The sequence below is a fragment of the Barbus barbus genome (genome assembly GCF_936440315.1).
Source record: "Barbus barbus genome assembly, chromosome: 25".
NCBI lineage: Eukaryota > Metazoa > Chordata > Actinopteri > Cypriniformes > Cyprinidae > Barbus > Barbus barbus.
This window is the reverse complement of record NC_136753.1, coordinates 2,394,101-2,409,894: the sequence shown is the minus strand read 5'-3', so window position 1 is coordinate 2,409,894 and position 15,794 is coordinate 2,394,101. Positions and strand designations below refer to the sequence as shown.

At 36.2% G+C, this 15,794-nt stretch overlaps 1 protein-coding gene across 4 annotated transcripts in view; it reads right to left on the bottom strand.

Moving 5' to 3' along the window:
- Window positions 1-15,794, bottom strand: part of LOC306845221 (KICSTOR complex protein SZT2-like) — an 85,553-nt gene that overhangs the window by 45,182 nt on the left and 24,577 nt on the right. For all 4 annotated transcript variants that reach the window (XM_079377887.1, XM_079377890.1, XM_079377888.1 and 1 more), the window contains exons 30-48: window positions 15,610-15,781; window positions 15,449-15,541; window positions 14,525-14,603; window positions 13,761-14,063; window positions 12,641-12,779; window positions 12,429-12,545; window positions 12,279-12,348; window positions 11,229-11,414; window positions 10,869-11,135; window positions 9,282-9,549; window positions 7,826-7,900; window positions 7,607-7,745; window positions 6,570-6,678; window positions 6,295-6,415; window positions 4,218-4,370; window positions 4,036-4,138; window positions 2,689-2,803; window positions 2,300-2,387; window positions 769-887 (exon numbers count right to left, since the gene is read on the bottom strand). In XM_079377887.1, the coding sequence (XP_079234013.1) occupies window positions 769-887; window positions 2,300-2,387; window positions 2,689-2,803; window positions 4,036-4,138; window positions 4,218-4,370; window positions 6,295-6,415; window positions 6,570-6,678; window positions 7,607-7,745; window positions 7,826-7,900; window positions 9,282-9,549; window positions 10,869-11,135; window positions 11,229-11,414; window positions 12,279-12,348; window positions 12,429-12,545; window positions 12,641-12,779; window positions 13,761-14,063; window positions 14,525-14,603; window positions 15,449-15,541; window positions 15,610-15,781 (2,716 nt within the window). The remainder of the gene's footprint in view (window positions 1-768; window positions 888-2,299; window positions 2,388-2,688; window positions 2,804-4,035; window positions 4,139-4,217; window positions 4,371-6,294; window positions 6,416-6,569; window positions 6,679-7,606; window positions 7,746-7,825; window positions 7,901-9,281; window positions 9,550-10,868; window positions 11,136-11,228; window positions 11,415-12,278; window positions 12,349-12,428; window positions 12,546-12,640; window positions 12,780-13,760; window positions 14,064-14,524; window positions 14,604-15,448; window positions 15,542-15,609; window positions 15,782-15,794) is intronic.

Below are 15,794 nucleotides of genomic sequence, written 5' to 3'. Positions count from 1 at the left end.
ATAACCAAAAATCATCTCCACAGTCTATTATCCAACCATTAATTAATCTCAGACGACACACAAGTGACTGCCCACAGAAGAGAAATGAGAAAAACAGAGACCAATCCTTCAGATGCTTTGGTTCTGGATGTATTTTAGTGATAAAAGCGTCAATAAAGACTTCTAAACCAACTCGCTCTGAGATGAATCACAACATTACAAGCTTTGATTCAAAGTATTTCAAAATCAGAAAAAAGATTTCACACAGCTTCAGAAGACTTGAAATACTACTGAAATACAAGTTGTATTTTATGATACCTTTATGTCAATTTTTTTCACAAATGTCTGTCTCTGCATAGGGTGGGCAAATAAGGAAAGGATGTGACGTGTGGCCAAGTATGGTGTCCCATACTTGGAATTCGTGCTCTGCATTTAACCCATCCAAGTGCACACACACAACAGTGAGAAGTGAACAAACACACACACACAACAGTGAACACACACCTGGAGCAGTGGGCAGTTGGGGGTTCGGTGCCTTGCTCAAGGGTCTCACCTCAGTCGTGGTATTGAGGGTGGAGAGAGCGCTGTACATTCACTCCCCCCACCTACAATCCCTGCCGGACCTGAGAATCGAACCTGCAGCCTTCGGGTTACAAGTCCGACTCTCTAACCATTAGGCCACGACTGCCCCCGAAATATAATTCATCTGCTTAATCTGTACTTAACCTGCGGTGAAAGAACAAGTCTGTCACAGACAAAAGATGGTCAAAGAAGAGAAGGAGAAATCACCTCCACATCTGCAGGCGTCAGTTTGCAGTTCCTGACCAGCATGACCGTAATAATGTCCAGCGTGGCCTCATCCAGACGCTTCCTCAAAACCTTCACCAATTCATCAGAGATCTCTGGACCTGCCCATCACAGAGCATCATATCTCACTTAAAAATATGACACAATATGAAAGTACAATAGTTCACAGATTGCAAGCCGTTTCATATTGACTTTAGCTTTATAAATGAAGTCTGCAGAGCAGGTGCTGAAATCCCTCAGAGCTGATAGCTAAACCCAGAAACATCCCAGCCAATTATAAATATGCATTTAAAAACAAACTGATGAAACTGGAAAAGATTTCCCTGGCTACACTTCGGGAGTGAAGTAACACATTTAGAGGAAAAGAAATGACTTGTGGCCCTGATAACAGCAGGATGAATGCAGAGCAACAGCGCCTCCTGTCAGCTGCTGATGGTACTGCAGGTGATGCTGGCGAGTCCTGAGAGCTTGACTCTGCTGAAAATCAATGCTGTAGTTTGTTGGTGGCTTAATTTTTTTTATTTTTTAGTGAAGTAAATGCAATTTCATTATTTATCTAAATATCTGCTGCGTGCTTGGGGTTCCCCTCGACCACGCGGAGACAGTGTTGGGGAAAGTATTTTTAAAAGTAATGCATTATAATATATACGTTACTTTCGTGTTTTGTCACCTGGGCTGGGCTTGCTTGTTTTTGTTTAATAACAAAAAACCCAAATGTTATATTTTTCGGCAACTGTAAGGGCCCTTTCACACCAAAAGTGAAATTCCTCTGGACCTCGCTCCCAGTTTCTTTAGACACAGGGACAGGAGAGATGTCAGTCAATAAATGCGAAAACAAAGTAACTTGAATTACTTATTTGAAAAAGTACCTCCGATATTTCGTTGTAAATTTAAAAGTATTGCGCTACTTTACCAGTTACTTGAAAAAAGTAATTCTGATCATTTTACCTTGCATTTGGATTTTTTCCTTCTTTCACCCAAATATAATGTGTGGGCCTTTTATGCAATATTTGCCAATAAAATATTATTAGTGTAACATGTTTTAGTCACTAGGTTGCATGTTAATATACGTTATAATTTTCTGTTCTTCTTCTAAAATTCATCTTCCTCTTTCGGCTTCTCCCAATCAAGGGTCACTACAGCAGATCATCCATCTTCATTTTGCTCTGTCCTCTAATTTTTTTATTATTCTAAAATTTGCAAAATAGTCATAAAAAAGAATGAGTTGATATGGGCTGATTTAATCAACATTTAAATGTCAATCCATGTCAACCTCTAGCTGTCAATATTACAAACTGCACCTTTAAGATCTCTGGGCTCTATTATATTGAGTTGCGCTCTATTCAGCGGTTTACAAATGCAAGAATTGGTCTGAACTTAATGGTTCTTTATCAGTTTTGCTTTCAGTAAGTGTGGCTGGTGTAGTGGTGTAACATCCCTCACAGAAACCAACATACTTCATCTTTTGTTTCGTCGTGGGACTGTGAGAAACATTTATCCATCTCTCTCTCACCTGCGGTCCCTACACCATGCACCTGCAGCAAAATGTGTTTGTCCACCAGTCCAACCGGCCTTGAGCCTTCCACAGACGAGCGTGATGCCTGTGAACATGATACATGTCATCAACCACTTACATACAACATAACACACATCACATCGGGCTCACGGGAGCACATTTTATGCCTGCTTTTCAGGCTATAAACACATAATTGCTCACATCTCCCATTTCTATAACTTGTCCCGTCAGGATGAGGCTCATTAATGGTGTAAACACAAGGACAAGCCAGTGCTTTGCACACGGCAGGTAAATCAGTCAATCTGGAAGGCGATCTGAGCCCTAATGACTCCTGAGGGCTCTGGTTTCCTAAAGCGTAATAAGAAGTGACAGTATGTGAATGTTACCATGAGGTCCTCAGAGCCCAGCGGCTCCTGGCTGCGGGCCAGACCGACAGAGCGCGACACGTGCACGTTTCCATCCAAATCACTGTACTTCCCTGCCTGAGACGTCTCGGAGAGTCTGTGGAGACGGACAGAAGGGACGAGGAGGTCAAGAACATTAAAAGAATTCAAATATATTCTAGCAGACTGGAGGAAAGAAGCCACCGATGGAGAAATTAAAGAGATAGCGGCAGAACATTTTCTGCTTTCAAGTATTTCTGAGAGACCAAGTAAATATTGTGCAAAAAAAAAACTATTTGTGGGCATGGTGATAATAAATATTTGTGAATGTGTATACATATAAATTATAATGTGCCTGTGTATAGGCATTATATCAGTCGTCAAGATTTAACTAAATGGGTCTAATTAAATTGACAGCTAATATTAATATTAATAGAACAAGATCTTTTTAAAGGAGATGATGACAGAATTTATTTGGCAATCAGACCTGGATTTATCTTGCACAAAACAATAAGGATCGGGTGATAAATTAATTAGGTAATAAATCTACAAATAAAAGAAACAAAAAACATAGATAACACTACTGATTATAAATTTGGGTTAGTAAATTATATATATATATATTTTAAATAAACTCATACTTTTATTCAGCATTAAACTGGGCTAAAATTACAGACTTATATTTCCATGCATTCATTCTATAAATATATGTAATATAAATCTAATTGTAATATAAATCTAATTCTATATATATATACACAGAATTATAATTAGATTAGTTCAACATATTTTTTATATGAACATCTCATTTCATAATGTTATTAATTTTTAAATAATTGTAATAATTATTCATATTTATTTCATTTATTGCATTATGTGCAAAATAGTAGAAAAAACACAGAATAAGTAGATATGACATGATTTAATCAATATTTGATACCCTAAATTACGTTAAATTCAGAATTTTTACACACTTTTTCTTGCTTTCCTTCTCTAATATTTTTTAATTGTTGGTCTATTTAAAAGTATGTTTGACTGATGTCTTATTTATTGCACCATGAGCGATGTGTGTGTGTGTGTAATATATATATATATATAATTATAGAGCCATTTAATATTTACACAGTTAAAAATGCATCAAGGTTTCCACCAAAATATTTGGCAGCATTGATAATAAGAAATGTTTCTTAAGCAGCAAATCAGCAAAATAGAATGATTTCTGAAGGATCATGTGACACTGGAGTAATGATGCTGAAAATACAGCTTTGATCACAGGAATAAAATACATTTTAATATGTTAATATTTCAAATTGGTCAATAATATGAAGAAAGGCAGAGCTTGTGACTCACCGGAGGTAGAACACAGATTTGGTGGTGCGCTCCTGATAAACAAACATGTTTTTGCGGTTTACCACACAGAAAGCGTTAAGAACGGAGCGCAGAGCCTGGATAGCTGAAAGAACCAGAGAACATACAAGCTTACTAGTTTTTCAAAGTAAAAACATGATTTAGTCCGCTGTGTTGTCACTCACGCCGGGACACGCCCATGTTGGGCCCCATCTTGAGGCGCGGGTGAATGTAAATAACGGTGCTCCAGACCACGTCACAGGCGAAGTAACCCGGGATGAACTGCATGGTGGCGGCAAGGTAGTCCCGTGGCTGATAGCTCTCGTCTGCATTGTAGTCTGGGTGGAAAAAGGTATAATTATGGGGATGAGAGTTTCATTTGAGCAATTTCATAACAAAAGGGAGATTAGCAGGATTAGTTGAACTCAACAGGCCCACAGAACACCTCAAGTTGTACGATACAAATGAAGCATTTGAGCGTTCATCTCGGTGGTCGACCGGATCCAATTCATTTGCACAGTCTGAGGCAGAACGATGAGGACATTAGTGCAGTAATTCACATTAAACAGCAGTTATAAAATTGTGGTCAATGAGGCGAGCGCTCCGACTCATACTGCCGTCTCATTATCACCACCCTTGAATTGACCTTCCCGATGGGTTTTTGAGTGAGAGTCTGGGTTTGTTTGCATTAGTGTAGATTCATCAGGCTTTATTAAATCTGTACTAAATATCAAGAGTGCAACAATATCAGCAGTTTTCATTCATCCGCACAGTGTGCGTCTGGCTGAGCACAGGGCTGCACAATTCATTCAAATAAAACTGAATTCAAGATATGGCTTTGTGCCGTTTTCACAGGCGCTGAAATTTAATAAAAAATACTGCAAAAATTACTTTCTTACTTAGCATTTTCATCTTGATTTCCAGAACAAATATATAAACATTCTTAAATCAAGATACAATCAGTTAACATAAGACGCTAAGTCTTATTTTCTGCATCAAAATTAAGAAAAAAAAATAGCCAATGGGATCAGAAAAATCGAGTTTTGTTGTTTGTTTTTTTTTACACGATTGGCAGATATTTTTTTCTTGTTTTCAGCAAAAACTCACTTAATTTAAATTTTGATAAGAATGTTTATATATTTGTACTGGAAAAATATAAATTTTTTTGCACCGCAAGAGTTCAAGTAGGGCTGTGCAATTAAATCGAATTCGATTATTATGCGCATCTCGTCAGTAAAGCCGGTTCAGTGTTTGGCAGTAAAGCGCTTTCAAATGGAGCGGGAATTACTACACAGAGCCGTAGTTCACCGACAAGACAATCGCCTTTGATTATGAACACTAAATTTCCTAGCTTGTCAGTGAATTACGGTTCTGTGTAGCCCTATGTCTTGGGTCAATGAGTTTTGAGATACATAATCAGAAATGCTTTTAACCAGCTAAAATAATTTCCTTATTTTCAAACATTAAAACATCAAGCTTTTAAAATATTGCAACACTCACTGCTGTACTGTCAAATAAATTATTTATTTTAAATATTAGATTTTTTTTATTTTGCAGTAAAATTGTACTGCAAATCTTAATATTTCTTTTGTTTAATATTTTTATTTAATAATAGTTATTATTATTATCATAATCATTAAGAATTTTATAGTAATATTGATATATCACCACAATTCTTTTTGGCCAATCTGCTTTTTTTTTTATTGCATTTTAAAACTTGCAAATCACAATTTGATCAGAGGGATAAAAAAATAACTAAATAAGTAACTAAATACATACAAACAACCTCAATTAGATAATTGACTCTGGCATGTGCATGAATCTGGAGCATTAAGAGTGAAAGAGATTCATATTTCATACATTTGTTTTATTTAATAATTTGAATTTTTTTAACCTTCAGCATCAGTTTTATTCAGTAATAATCAGTATGGGCTACACTCCCATCTCATTTGGTATAAAAGACTCCAAAATGTGTGATGAAATTAAAAGAAAATGGAAAAGCAAAGCAGACTGAGCTGGAACGTTTGGATCCATGAGCAAGCTTTTTATAGATGAAGATATCTGGAAAAATTATGAATATCTTCTGACAGATTTAGGCCTAGCTATTTGTAAAAATGAAAAACATGGCTACAAGTGATTAAAAGAAAATTGCTTCTTCCTGTCCAGAGGTTGGGAGTGCGACCCCTGCTCTGGCATGCATATGGCTGCTGCATGTAGAAAGAGTGTGTGTCAGTCATTCGGCGGTGGCATTAATCACTGTACCGTCAGAGTTGGTCATCCTGGGCCGGTAGAGCGACTCGTGCTTCCAGATGTCCTCCTCGCTCTCAGCCACTAAGAGAGAGTGGCACACGCGACTGTCATGCAGGTCCTGCAGTAGGAGGAGCTGTGGAGAAAGTCAAGGGAGGTAAACAGTAAAAAAGTGAAAAGCAGAGGTTAAGGATCTGAGGCAATGGCCCGGAGATAGTGGGTCTTTCTGACCAGAATAAGCTGCAAAGTGGACCAGACTTAATACTGACAGTGAAAAGGCTGTTCTTTACCTGGTTGACTATTCGGCACATTTCTCCAATCCTCCTCACCACCAGCTGATGAAGACGCAGGTACTCTGGGATCTCCTCCTCTTCCTCCTCTTTCTCTCTGTTAAAACTCCTGCCAACACAATGCTCAAGATTCATAACACTACAAATTGTTTTTCTCATCTGGAAAATGCAAAACTCAGTTTTGTTTGCATGTCTGGGGAAAAGCATTTGCAATTTCAGCACTACAAACAGACAAGCTGCTCATTTGTATGCTTCATGCATTTAGAACTGAACACAAAAACTCATTTATAGGCATAAAACTTACAAAAACATGAGGCATATTTCCATGAATAGGTAAATAAACTCTTTCCAGAAATTACAGCTTTTTTATATTATCTGATCATTTTTTTTTTCCATAATAATTTTGGTAACAGCTTTGAAGTCAACAATAAATGTTGTAAAATATAAAAGTAAAATCAAATGTTTTATTTATATATGCATATTTTAAATACATTTATAATATTATTATAATAATTCAGTAATAAAATTTAATTTAAATGAATAAATGAATAATTATCAAATAACATTAAATAATTCATTATTTGTATATTAAGTAAAACATTTTACATTTGATAAATAATAATTTTAAATTATATATATATATATGTGTGTGTATGTGTGTGTGTGTGTGTGTTATATATTATATAATATTCAAAAATGTATTTAAAAGTATTGTTTATAAAGCAATTATTTATAAAGCAATATTTTATCAAATAAATAATTTCATTAATTAATAAGTATATAATAATATCAAAATAATCAATACACACACACACACACACACCCTTATATTTTTGCTATACCCTCCTTACCAAAACAACAATCATCCATGTCCACAAAAACCATGAGACAGTGATAAAACCATCTTTCTTACATTGTGATGTTAATCGAGCCTTAAAAAAGTCTACCAGCCAATTCTTTCACTTGCTGATTTTTGCTTGCATTTGGCACTTTCTAAATGTGAATTGTATAACCTGAGCGTGTCTCTGCAGCAGTACCTGGCATGAGAGAAAACCTCCACTCTGTCCTGATGAATCCTGATGATGAGCCAGAAATCAGGCATGAGCGGCGTCTGTCTCTCCTGCTCGTTCATAGTGGGTCCGTCACACTCAGAATCACTGCTGCCGCCATCATAACCTGAACCACACACAGCAGAGAGCAGAGGGACCATGAGGAATGATGACTGTGATGTAAATGTGAGTTTTATCATGCCTTACCCAGCATGTCTGAGTCCAGGCTGCCCTGACTGGAGACGACGCTCTGAACTCGACTGGGCCGCAGTTTCCCACTGCCTGAAAGAAACAGGAATCAAAGCCACTTAGAATAAATCATATAAACTTTATAATAAACGTCTAACAAACAAACAAAATCACTGCACCAGAAAATATCCGAAAAATCAACATGTGTAAACCACAATAATCCAAACAGGCAAAAAGAGAAATAATCACAAAAAGAAATAAATCACATGGTTCCAAATCTTTTTTTCTTTTGTTGTTGATCATATGACATATCCAACTGTTATCGATCTCCGTTTTAAAAGAATGGTACACCCCAAAATAAAAATCTCCCAAAAAAGGAAAATGTCCTCACCTTCAGCTCATCCAAGATGTAGATGAGTTTCTTTCTTCATTTGGATTTGGAGAAGTGTAGCTTTCCATCATTTGCTCAGCAATGGATGCTCTGCAGTGAATGGGTGCCGTCAGAATGAGAGCCCAATCAGCTGAAAAAAACATCACAATCCACACCACTCCAGTCCATCAATTAACATCTTGTGAAGCCAAAAAGAAACAAATCCATCATTAAGACTTTTTAACTTCAGACTTCTGAAAAATCCATAATAACGCACCCTTCCTCACATCCTCCTATATGTTACTGTTGTGGCTTGTAAACACTGTTTGATCTGTGCAGATTTCTTTCCTGATTCAGACCACTTTTTCACCGGAGGAAGCGTTATTATTGATAGAGGACTCAAACAATGGTTTGAACTTAAAAACACCATAATGATGGATTTGTTTCTTACAAACACGCAGCTTTTGGCTTCACAAGATGTTAACTGATGGACTGGAGCGGTGTGGATTATTGTGATGTTTTTATCAGCTGTTTGGACTCTCATTCTGACAGCACCCATTCACTGCAGAGCATCCATTGCTGAGCAAGTGATGAAATGCTATATTTCTCCAAATCTGTTCTGATGAAAGAAACTCATCTACATCTTGGATGACCTGAAGGAGAGGACATTTTCAGTAAATTTTCATTTTTGTTAAACTATTCCTTTATGATAGCTCTTGCACATGGCATTGTAATTGGCATTGAAATGCTTCTTTGTTGTCTTTTTCATCCATGTATGCAGGCTTTTTTTGTGCAACTTTTCACCTAATTAGAGTCCAGTGTTGGGAAGGTTACTTTGGAAATGTAATAGGTTACAGATTACGAGTTACCCCATTTAAAATGTAATAAGTAGTGTAACTATTTAAATTACTTTATTAATGTAACTGATTGCATTTGATTACTTTTCAAAATTTTAATTGTTGCTCTCTTGTTGCTCTGATTGCTTCTATTGTTCTCCTCATTTGTGAGTCGCTTTGGATAAAAGTGTCTGCTAAATGACTAAATGTAACTTCACCAGCAGGATCTCAGTAAAGTCGGATGACACGGGTTTCTCGTGGCACTCACTGTGTGTGGTGGACTGCACAGACTCGGCCAAGCTGGCGGCAGAGGGGGTTTTGGGAGGAGACGCGTGATCAGACGAGCGCTCTGTGCTGCTGCTGCCCGCCTGCAGGTGAGCTGCGCCGCTGACGGCACTCTGAGGTTGAGTCTCCTCCGCGTCGGCCTGTTTGAGCTGCCCGGGGTCAGAGGTCTCAGAGAGAGACTCGCTGGCTGAATCAGCTGCTGCAGGCCGCGTGTCCTCATCAGCCCTCTGTGCTTCTCCACACTCCACCAGCTGCGGGAAAAAAACAGAGGAATCATATTCCAGATGAAGAGGAGGACAACTAAAAGACAATGGGAGATTTGATTATGATTGGTCAATCACCGCATTCGGAGATCAGACATTTTTGTATAATGATGCTAAACTAGATGTATAACTATCTTCAGCCACTGATTTCATGCCTTGTATCACTCTACACTCTTTTTCTTCTCATAAAACAATTTCAACTAAAATCTCACATTTGAATGCATACATGTCATGCCCGTTTATGTATTTATTTGCATTCCCATCATAAACTAGGTCATTTAAGTTCATAAGTTTTGGGTCAATTTTTTTAAATGTTCTCTTTAAAGCTGCATTTATTTGATTAAAAATACAGTAAAAACAGCAATATTGTGAAATACTATTACAATTTAAAATAACTGTTTTCTATGTAAATGTATTGTAAAATGTAATTTATTTCTATGATCAAAGCTGTATTTTCAGCATTACTCCAGTCTTCAGTGTCACATGATCTTCAAAAATCATAATAATATACTGATTTACTGCTCAACAAACATTTCTGATTATTATCAATATTGAAAACAGTTGTGCTGCCCAATATTTTTGTGGAAACCGATACACATTTTATTTTTCAGGATTCTTTAATGAATTGAAACAGCATTTATTTAAAATAAAAATATTTTGTAACATTATAAATGTCTTCAGCAAGGATTCATTTAAAAATCACATTCTTAAAATTAAATAAAATTAAACATTAATTTCCTTTCAGACTGAAAATCATACTGAATTGTGACATTGTATGCTTTGTTGAAAAAGGCAATCTCAAAATGCACCGCAACGTAACAAATCCTGTTTGAGCCTGTGGTCAAAGTTTGAAAAATGTTTCAAATGAATTACAAATATATTTTAATGTATTTATTCAATAGCTAAAATATTGATTCCTTTTTTATCTAATCTACAACTGACTATTTAAACCCATTTTTTGTGTACAATGTATTATGCTTTATTAAATCATTGCATCGTTAGCTTAAAAAGTTAAATGAATAGTTCAACTGAAATCAACTGAGTTAAGTCTCATGTGAGGATATGTATATGCAGGGCATTCGTTCATTTTGACTTTCCATTTCAGACAGTATGTTGATTTATAAGAAAGCTGCCCATGTGGCAATAGACAGCAAGTCAGCTTTGTAAAATCGGAGTTTAAACATGTATTTGCGTTACATACATTTACTTAAACCACACTTTAAATTTAAAGTTAATGTGATAACTTCATCATTAAACAAATGCAATGCATTTCTTCAGGTGTGGTTTCAAAGATTGCTGATAATTACCTCAGTGTTGGTCTCTTTTCTCTTGGACACTGCTTCTCTGTCTGACGTGCAGATGTTTGCTGATGCTCTGGCTCCGTCCTCCACCTCGGGACAGAGGCTGGTCTGCTGAGACGTTGTTCCTGCATCCGTCGAGTACTGAGCAGCGATGTTAGACAGCTGTGTCGCGGCCTGAAGCCTGTGAGACTGCTGGCGACTCAGTGAGACGTAGTGGAAGTTGTGCTGCTCGGCATTCAGCAGGTAACCAGGGAGTGATAACCTCTTGAACTCCTGCAGGAAGGAAGCAGGAGAACATAATCTCATTCCTGACCTTTCCTGGGGAGTCTTATCACCAATAATAGAGGTCATCGCATGAGTTCAAACCTCTTGAAACTTTTCCAGCGACTGCTCAGGACCAAATACGAACTGCAGGGGAACGACCTCACAGTGGCACTGCGGGCGGCCGCTGGAGCGACACACGTGCTCCAACACTTTCTGCAGCGTGGAGGAGCTGATAACAGACGAGTGCCGTAAAGCGGAGACTATCTCATCCTCCAACAGCCAACGGATCTGAAACAGGTCACAGACAGGGTTATTATATTATATACATTATATATATTACAACAAAAACTAAACTAAAACCATAAAGAAATCGTAAGTGAAGTTAGGTAACATCTCTCATTTTTGTTTAGTTTTAGTACGAAAATAACTTAAACTGAAATAATAAAATACAAACAAAAGCTTATAAAATGATAAAAACAGTACAAAATGACTACCAAAATTTAAACTGAAAATGGAAAAACAATCTCAAAATATTAATGAAAACTAATAGATTATTAATGATACTAAAATAACGCTTATCGGAAACATACAAAAACAATATCTAAACAGAGATCCTCCTTTTGCAATAAACAGTCTGAACTTTCATGCATATTTCATATACTGTGCTTTTATTACTGGATCAATGTTAAATAATAATAACACCTTACAATAAGGTTCCATTTGTTACCATTAATTACATTATTGATAATAATTATTTATCATTTAGTTAATTCATTATTTATGAATGTGACTTTATACTTCATTACAAGCATTAATTAATCATTGCTGATTGCAACATTTACCAATGCATTGTTAAAATAAAAAGTTGAATCTGGAAATATTATTTTATGGAATCGAGCTAACATGAACTAGCAATAAATAGTTGTACTTTTATTAACTAATTTTAACAAACACTACAACAAATGTATTTCTCGCTGTTAGTTAACGTTAGAAATGCATTACTAATAGGACTTATTGTAAAGTCTTTCCAATAATTGTTTGAGAAGATTAGAATTATTATTATTTAACGTTGTAATAATTTTAAATCTTTTAAAATTATAATATGATTAATTATTATTATTATAAAAAAAAACATTTAATTTTCACTCTCACCTCATCCATGGTGGCTAAAACAGCCATTTTGTGCGGAATAGGAAGTTTAGACAGGGGATCTCCAGACATGCTGCAGAAGACGACAAAATAAAAAGTTATTACTCAAGATATGTGTCAACAGATGATGTCTGCTGAGCTCTGAACACTCACCTTTCTACACCGACCCCACGCAGGCCGTCCAGATTAGCCATGAGCTCCTCGTCAGAGCGATAGGATGAGGGCTGTCCAGGGGAGCGGTTCAGAGACACGCTGCTCTCAGACGTGTACCTACAGTACATGTACAGAGACCATTCAGCGCCACTCTAGCTGGAGCCATGCTGTTTGATTCTTTCCTAAACCTAGGATGCTTCACAATCACTAACCTATTGTGGCGGAAGTCAGGAGTCATGACCTCGATCTCCAGAGGTAACGTGAGCACGAAGATATCAAGAGTGACAGACAACTCGTTCAGATCCACCGACTGAAGATTCTCAGCGTTCTCAAGACAGGTAATAACTTCACCTGCAAAACAATTATTGAACTTACATTAATCAGATTAATACTAATCAGAGGGATAAAACTCAATATATATGGTTTCATCCCTGTTAATCAATGAATTTCCATGATTTTTCTTGAGTTTTTAGTTACATTATATATTATATTATAGAATTTATTCATATTTAAAATTTTATGATATTTTTATTAGTCTTTTATTTGTCTATTTAAGCTATTATTTTATTTCATTTGAGTTTAGGTTTTGGTATTTTTCAGTACTTTAACTTAAACTCATTTTATTTAAAAAAAAAGTTGCCAGTGTAACATTTTTCTGTCTCTTTTTTTAAGTTTCATATAATTTTTATTTCAGCTTAATTTCAATTAAAGACATTTTTAGTTTTAGATTTACTTCTAGAAAAACTATTTAGTTTTACTTTTAATTTTAGTTAGCGATAACAACACTGTTGATCAGGATTTTGATGTGCCATATTCTCATGCATATTTAGCCAATCCTTGAAATGAATACATTTAAATGGTTAAATGTCTTATTTTTAAATGATTACATTCACAACCAAAATCTTCATGACTTTTCCAGGTCACGACCATAAGCTAATTAACATAAGGCCACCTACATTTACATATTAAATATATACCCATTTAGTATTTAACAAATTGTTTAGTAATATTAACATGATTTTTAATGTGAAAAAAGAGAGCCAGTCATAACAAAGCTCATTTACATACAGAACAAAGCTCACTGACAATCATAATCATTTATATTAGAAATCACAAATATACAGTAGTTAAAAACAACCTTAAATAATTTAAAAAATGGCCAAGAGAAGCAAAATTATTAATTTTTTGACCGATGCCGTAAGTGGAATTTAGGTAAAAAAAAACAAATGCAACAAAAGTGTAGAATATAATTCTGTTAAAAGGGTGTAAGCACAGCGAGTATAAAGCAGCTTTAGTCAGAGGCAGAACCCTCAGCGGTGTTCAGTGTCTCACCCAGACAGGTTGGCAGTGTTTGCGTGGGCATGGAGCCATGGCAGCTCTTCATGTTGACGGAGCAGGTGAGGTGCACAAACAGAGGCGGCATCTCCGGCTGCGGTCCCTCCACCTCCAGCAGAGAGTCTCCGTCCAGAATACTGAAGGAATCCTCGTCCTGATTCACCGTGTTGGAGTCTGACGGAGACTCACCTTCACCTGCTCCCTGTCCTCCAGCCTCCGCTCTGCCATTCCCACAATCCTGATACTCCACCTCCAGATCCGTGTCACTCTCCGTCACGATGCAGCAGCCCGACACGTTCTCTGTGCATACGCAGAGGATAAACAGGATATGCATGTTTTAATATTCTTCAAGTTCACAAACTTTACAACTAGCATAAAAATCAACGAACCCTATTAAACTCCCTGTTAAATGTTCATTCATCAGTGCTATTGCACCATGGCTGTGCATGCAAGGAAAAATATTATTAAGCAATATCATCATAGCAAACGTTTCGCAATCCATCCGAAGCCTCACTCATCTAAACAGATGTTTAAAACACTATTATTTTCTTTATGCATGACACGTATTTATCTAGTAAGAGAAATAATTACTGTTAAGCACTTATGTGCTTATGATGCAAATGGCATTAAATGTCTTCAAAATTAAACAAATGTGAACTTTATTAAAACAGCCTGAGGTGGACACTCAGATACAGAAGATATTAAAATGCAGCACTCAGATGGCAGACTGAACATTCAGTGTGTCATGAATGATGTCTAACCGTCTTCTGTGGCGAGTTCAGCTTCAGACACCTCACAGTCCTCGCTGGCTCTCCGCTCTCCCTCTCTGTCTGAATCCTCCTGCAGACGGTGAACAAAAGGAGAGGAAAACAGATCAGGTTTACAAAGTCCTGATAAAAAGATGAGCGCTGATTTGACACTCACTAGTTTGACTAGGTATCTGGTGTTTGAGCAGGGGTGATTAAAATAAAATAAAAACTTTTTTTTTTGTAATGTGTGCATTTTTAAAATGAAAACACAATGTATTAAAACAAACTCTTCCGTGAATGTATATCTTTTAGTACATTTTGTCATATAAACTTCCAGTCAGTAAGATGTTAATTTAGTAACAGGCAAAATCAGATAAGGACTAAGGAGGAAAAAAATCTATTCAATATCGCTATACAATAATAATAATAATAATAAAATTATAAAAATGTATCAAATCAATAAATAAACAAATATTACTATTGCAAAAAGACTATTAACTGTGAATTAAAAATAAGTAATCAACAACAATAATAATAATAATAAATAGCTTTTATTTTAAAGCTACTCTTTGGACAATAGTTGGTCAAATAGTTGGAGCATTTTGCACCTTCAAATGCACGTATAAATGACCAAAACTCAAGTGATTTCAGAGCTGAAATCTGTACAAATATGAAAAAAGACATCCCTATATAATTTGAATTATTGAATATAAAATCATTTAAATGCATCAATTCATTTTAATGTCTTATTAAATAGAATATGTTGTATCTTTTTACCTCATCACAGTCAAACTCTTAACACACTGAGCTGATGTTGCTGTGATGCTGTAGATGCAGCAGTAGAGATCAGCAAACACTGGAGCTTATTAATGATGCTAAAACGCACATTCAGAATTACTGAAAAAAAAAAAAAACAATACTAAAATGTTAACGCACCTCTTTTTTGGAAGATGGAAGGCAGTAAAAGAAATAATGTGGATTGGACGGTACGGTCTTGAAATATTGAGCACCAATTTCCATGAATTTATCCTGTAAAACAAACAGAATGTGTAATATCATGCCATTTCTACATCCCTGATGCCAGGTGTCAGCTATACCTGTATGATTTTGTGTAAATCAGGATACACTTCACATTTCTGCTGGGACTGGAGGAGCGAGAGAGGGAATTCTGGGATTGTTGGAGACTTCGGCTCGTCCAGGTCCAGCGGGGATGTGGGAGCAGAGACTTTCCCTCTGGAATCGGCTTCACTCACGTCCTCCAGCTCAATGCTTTGAGAAAAAT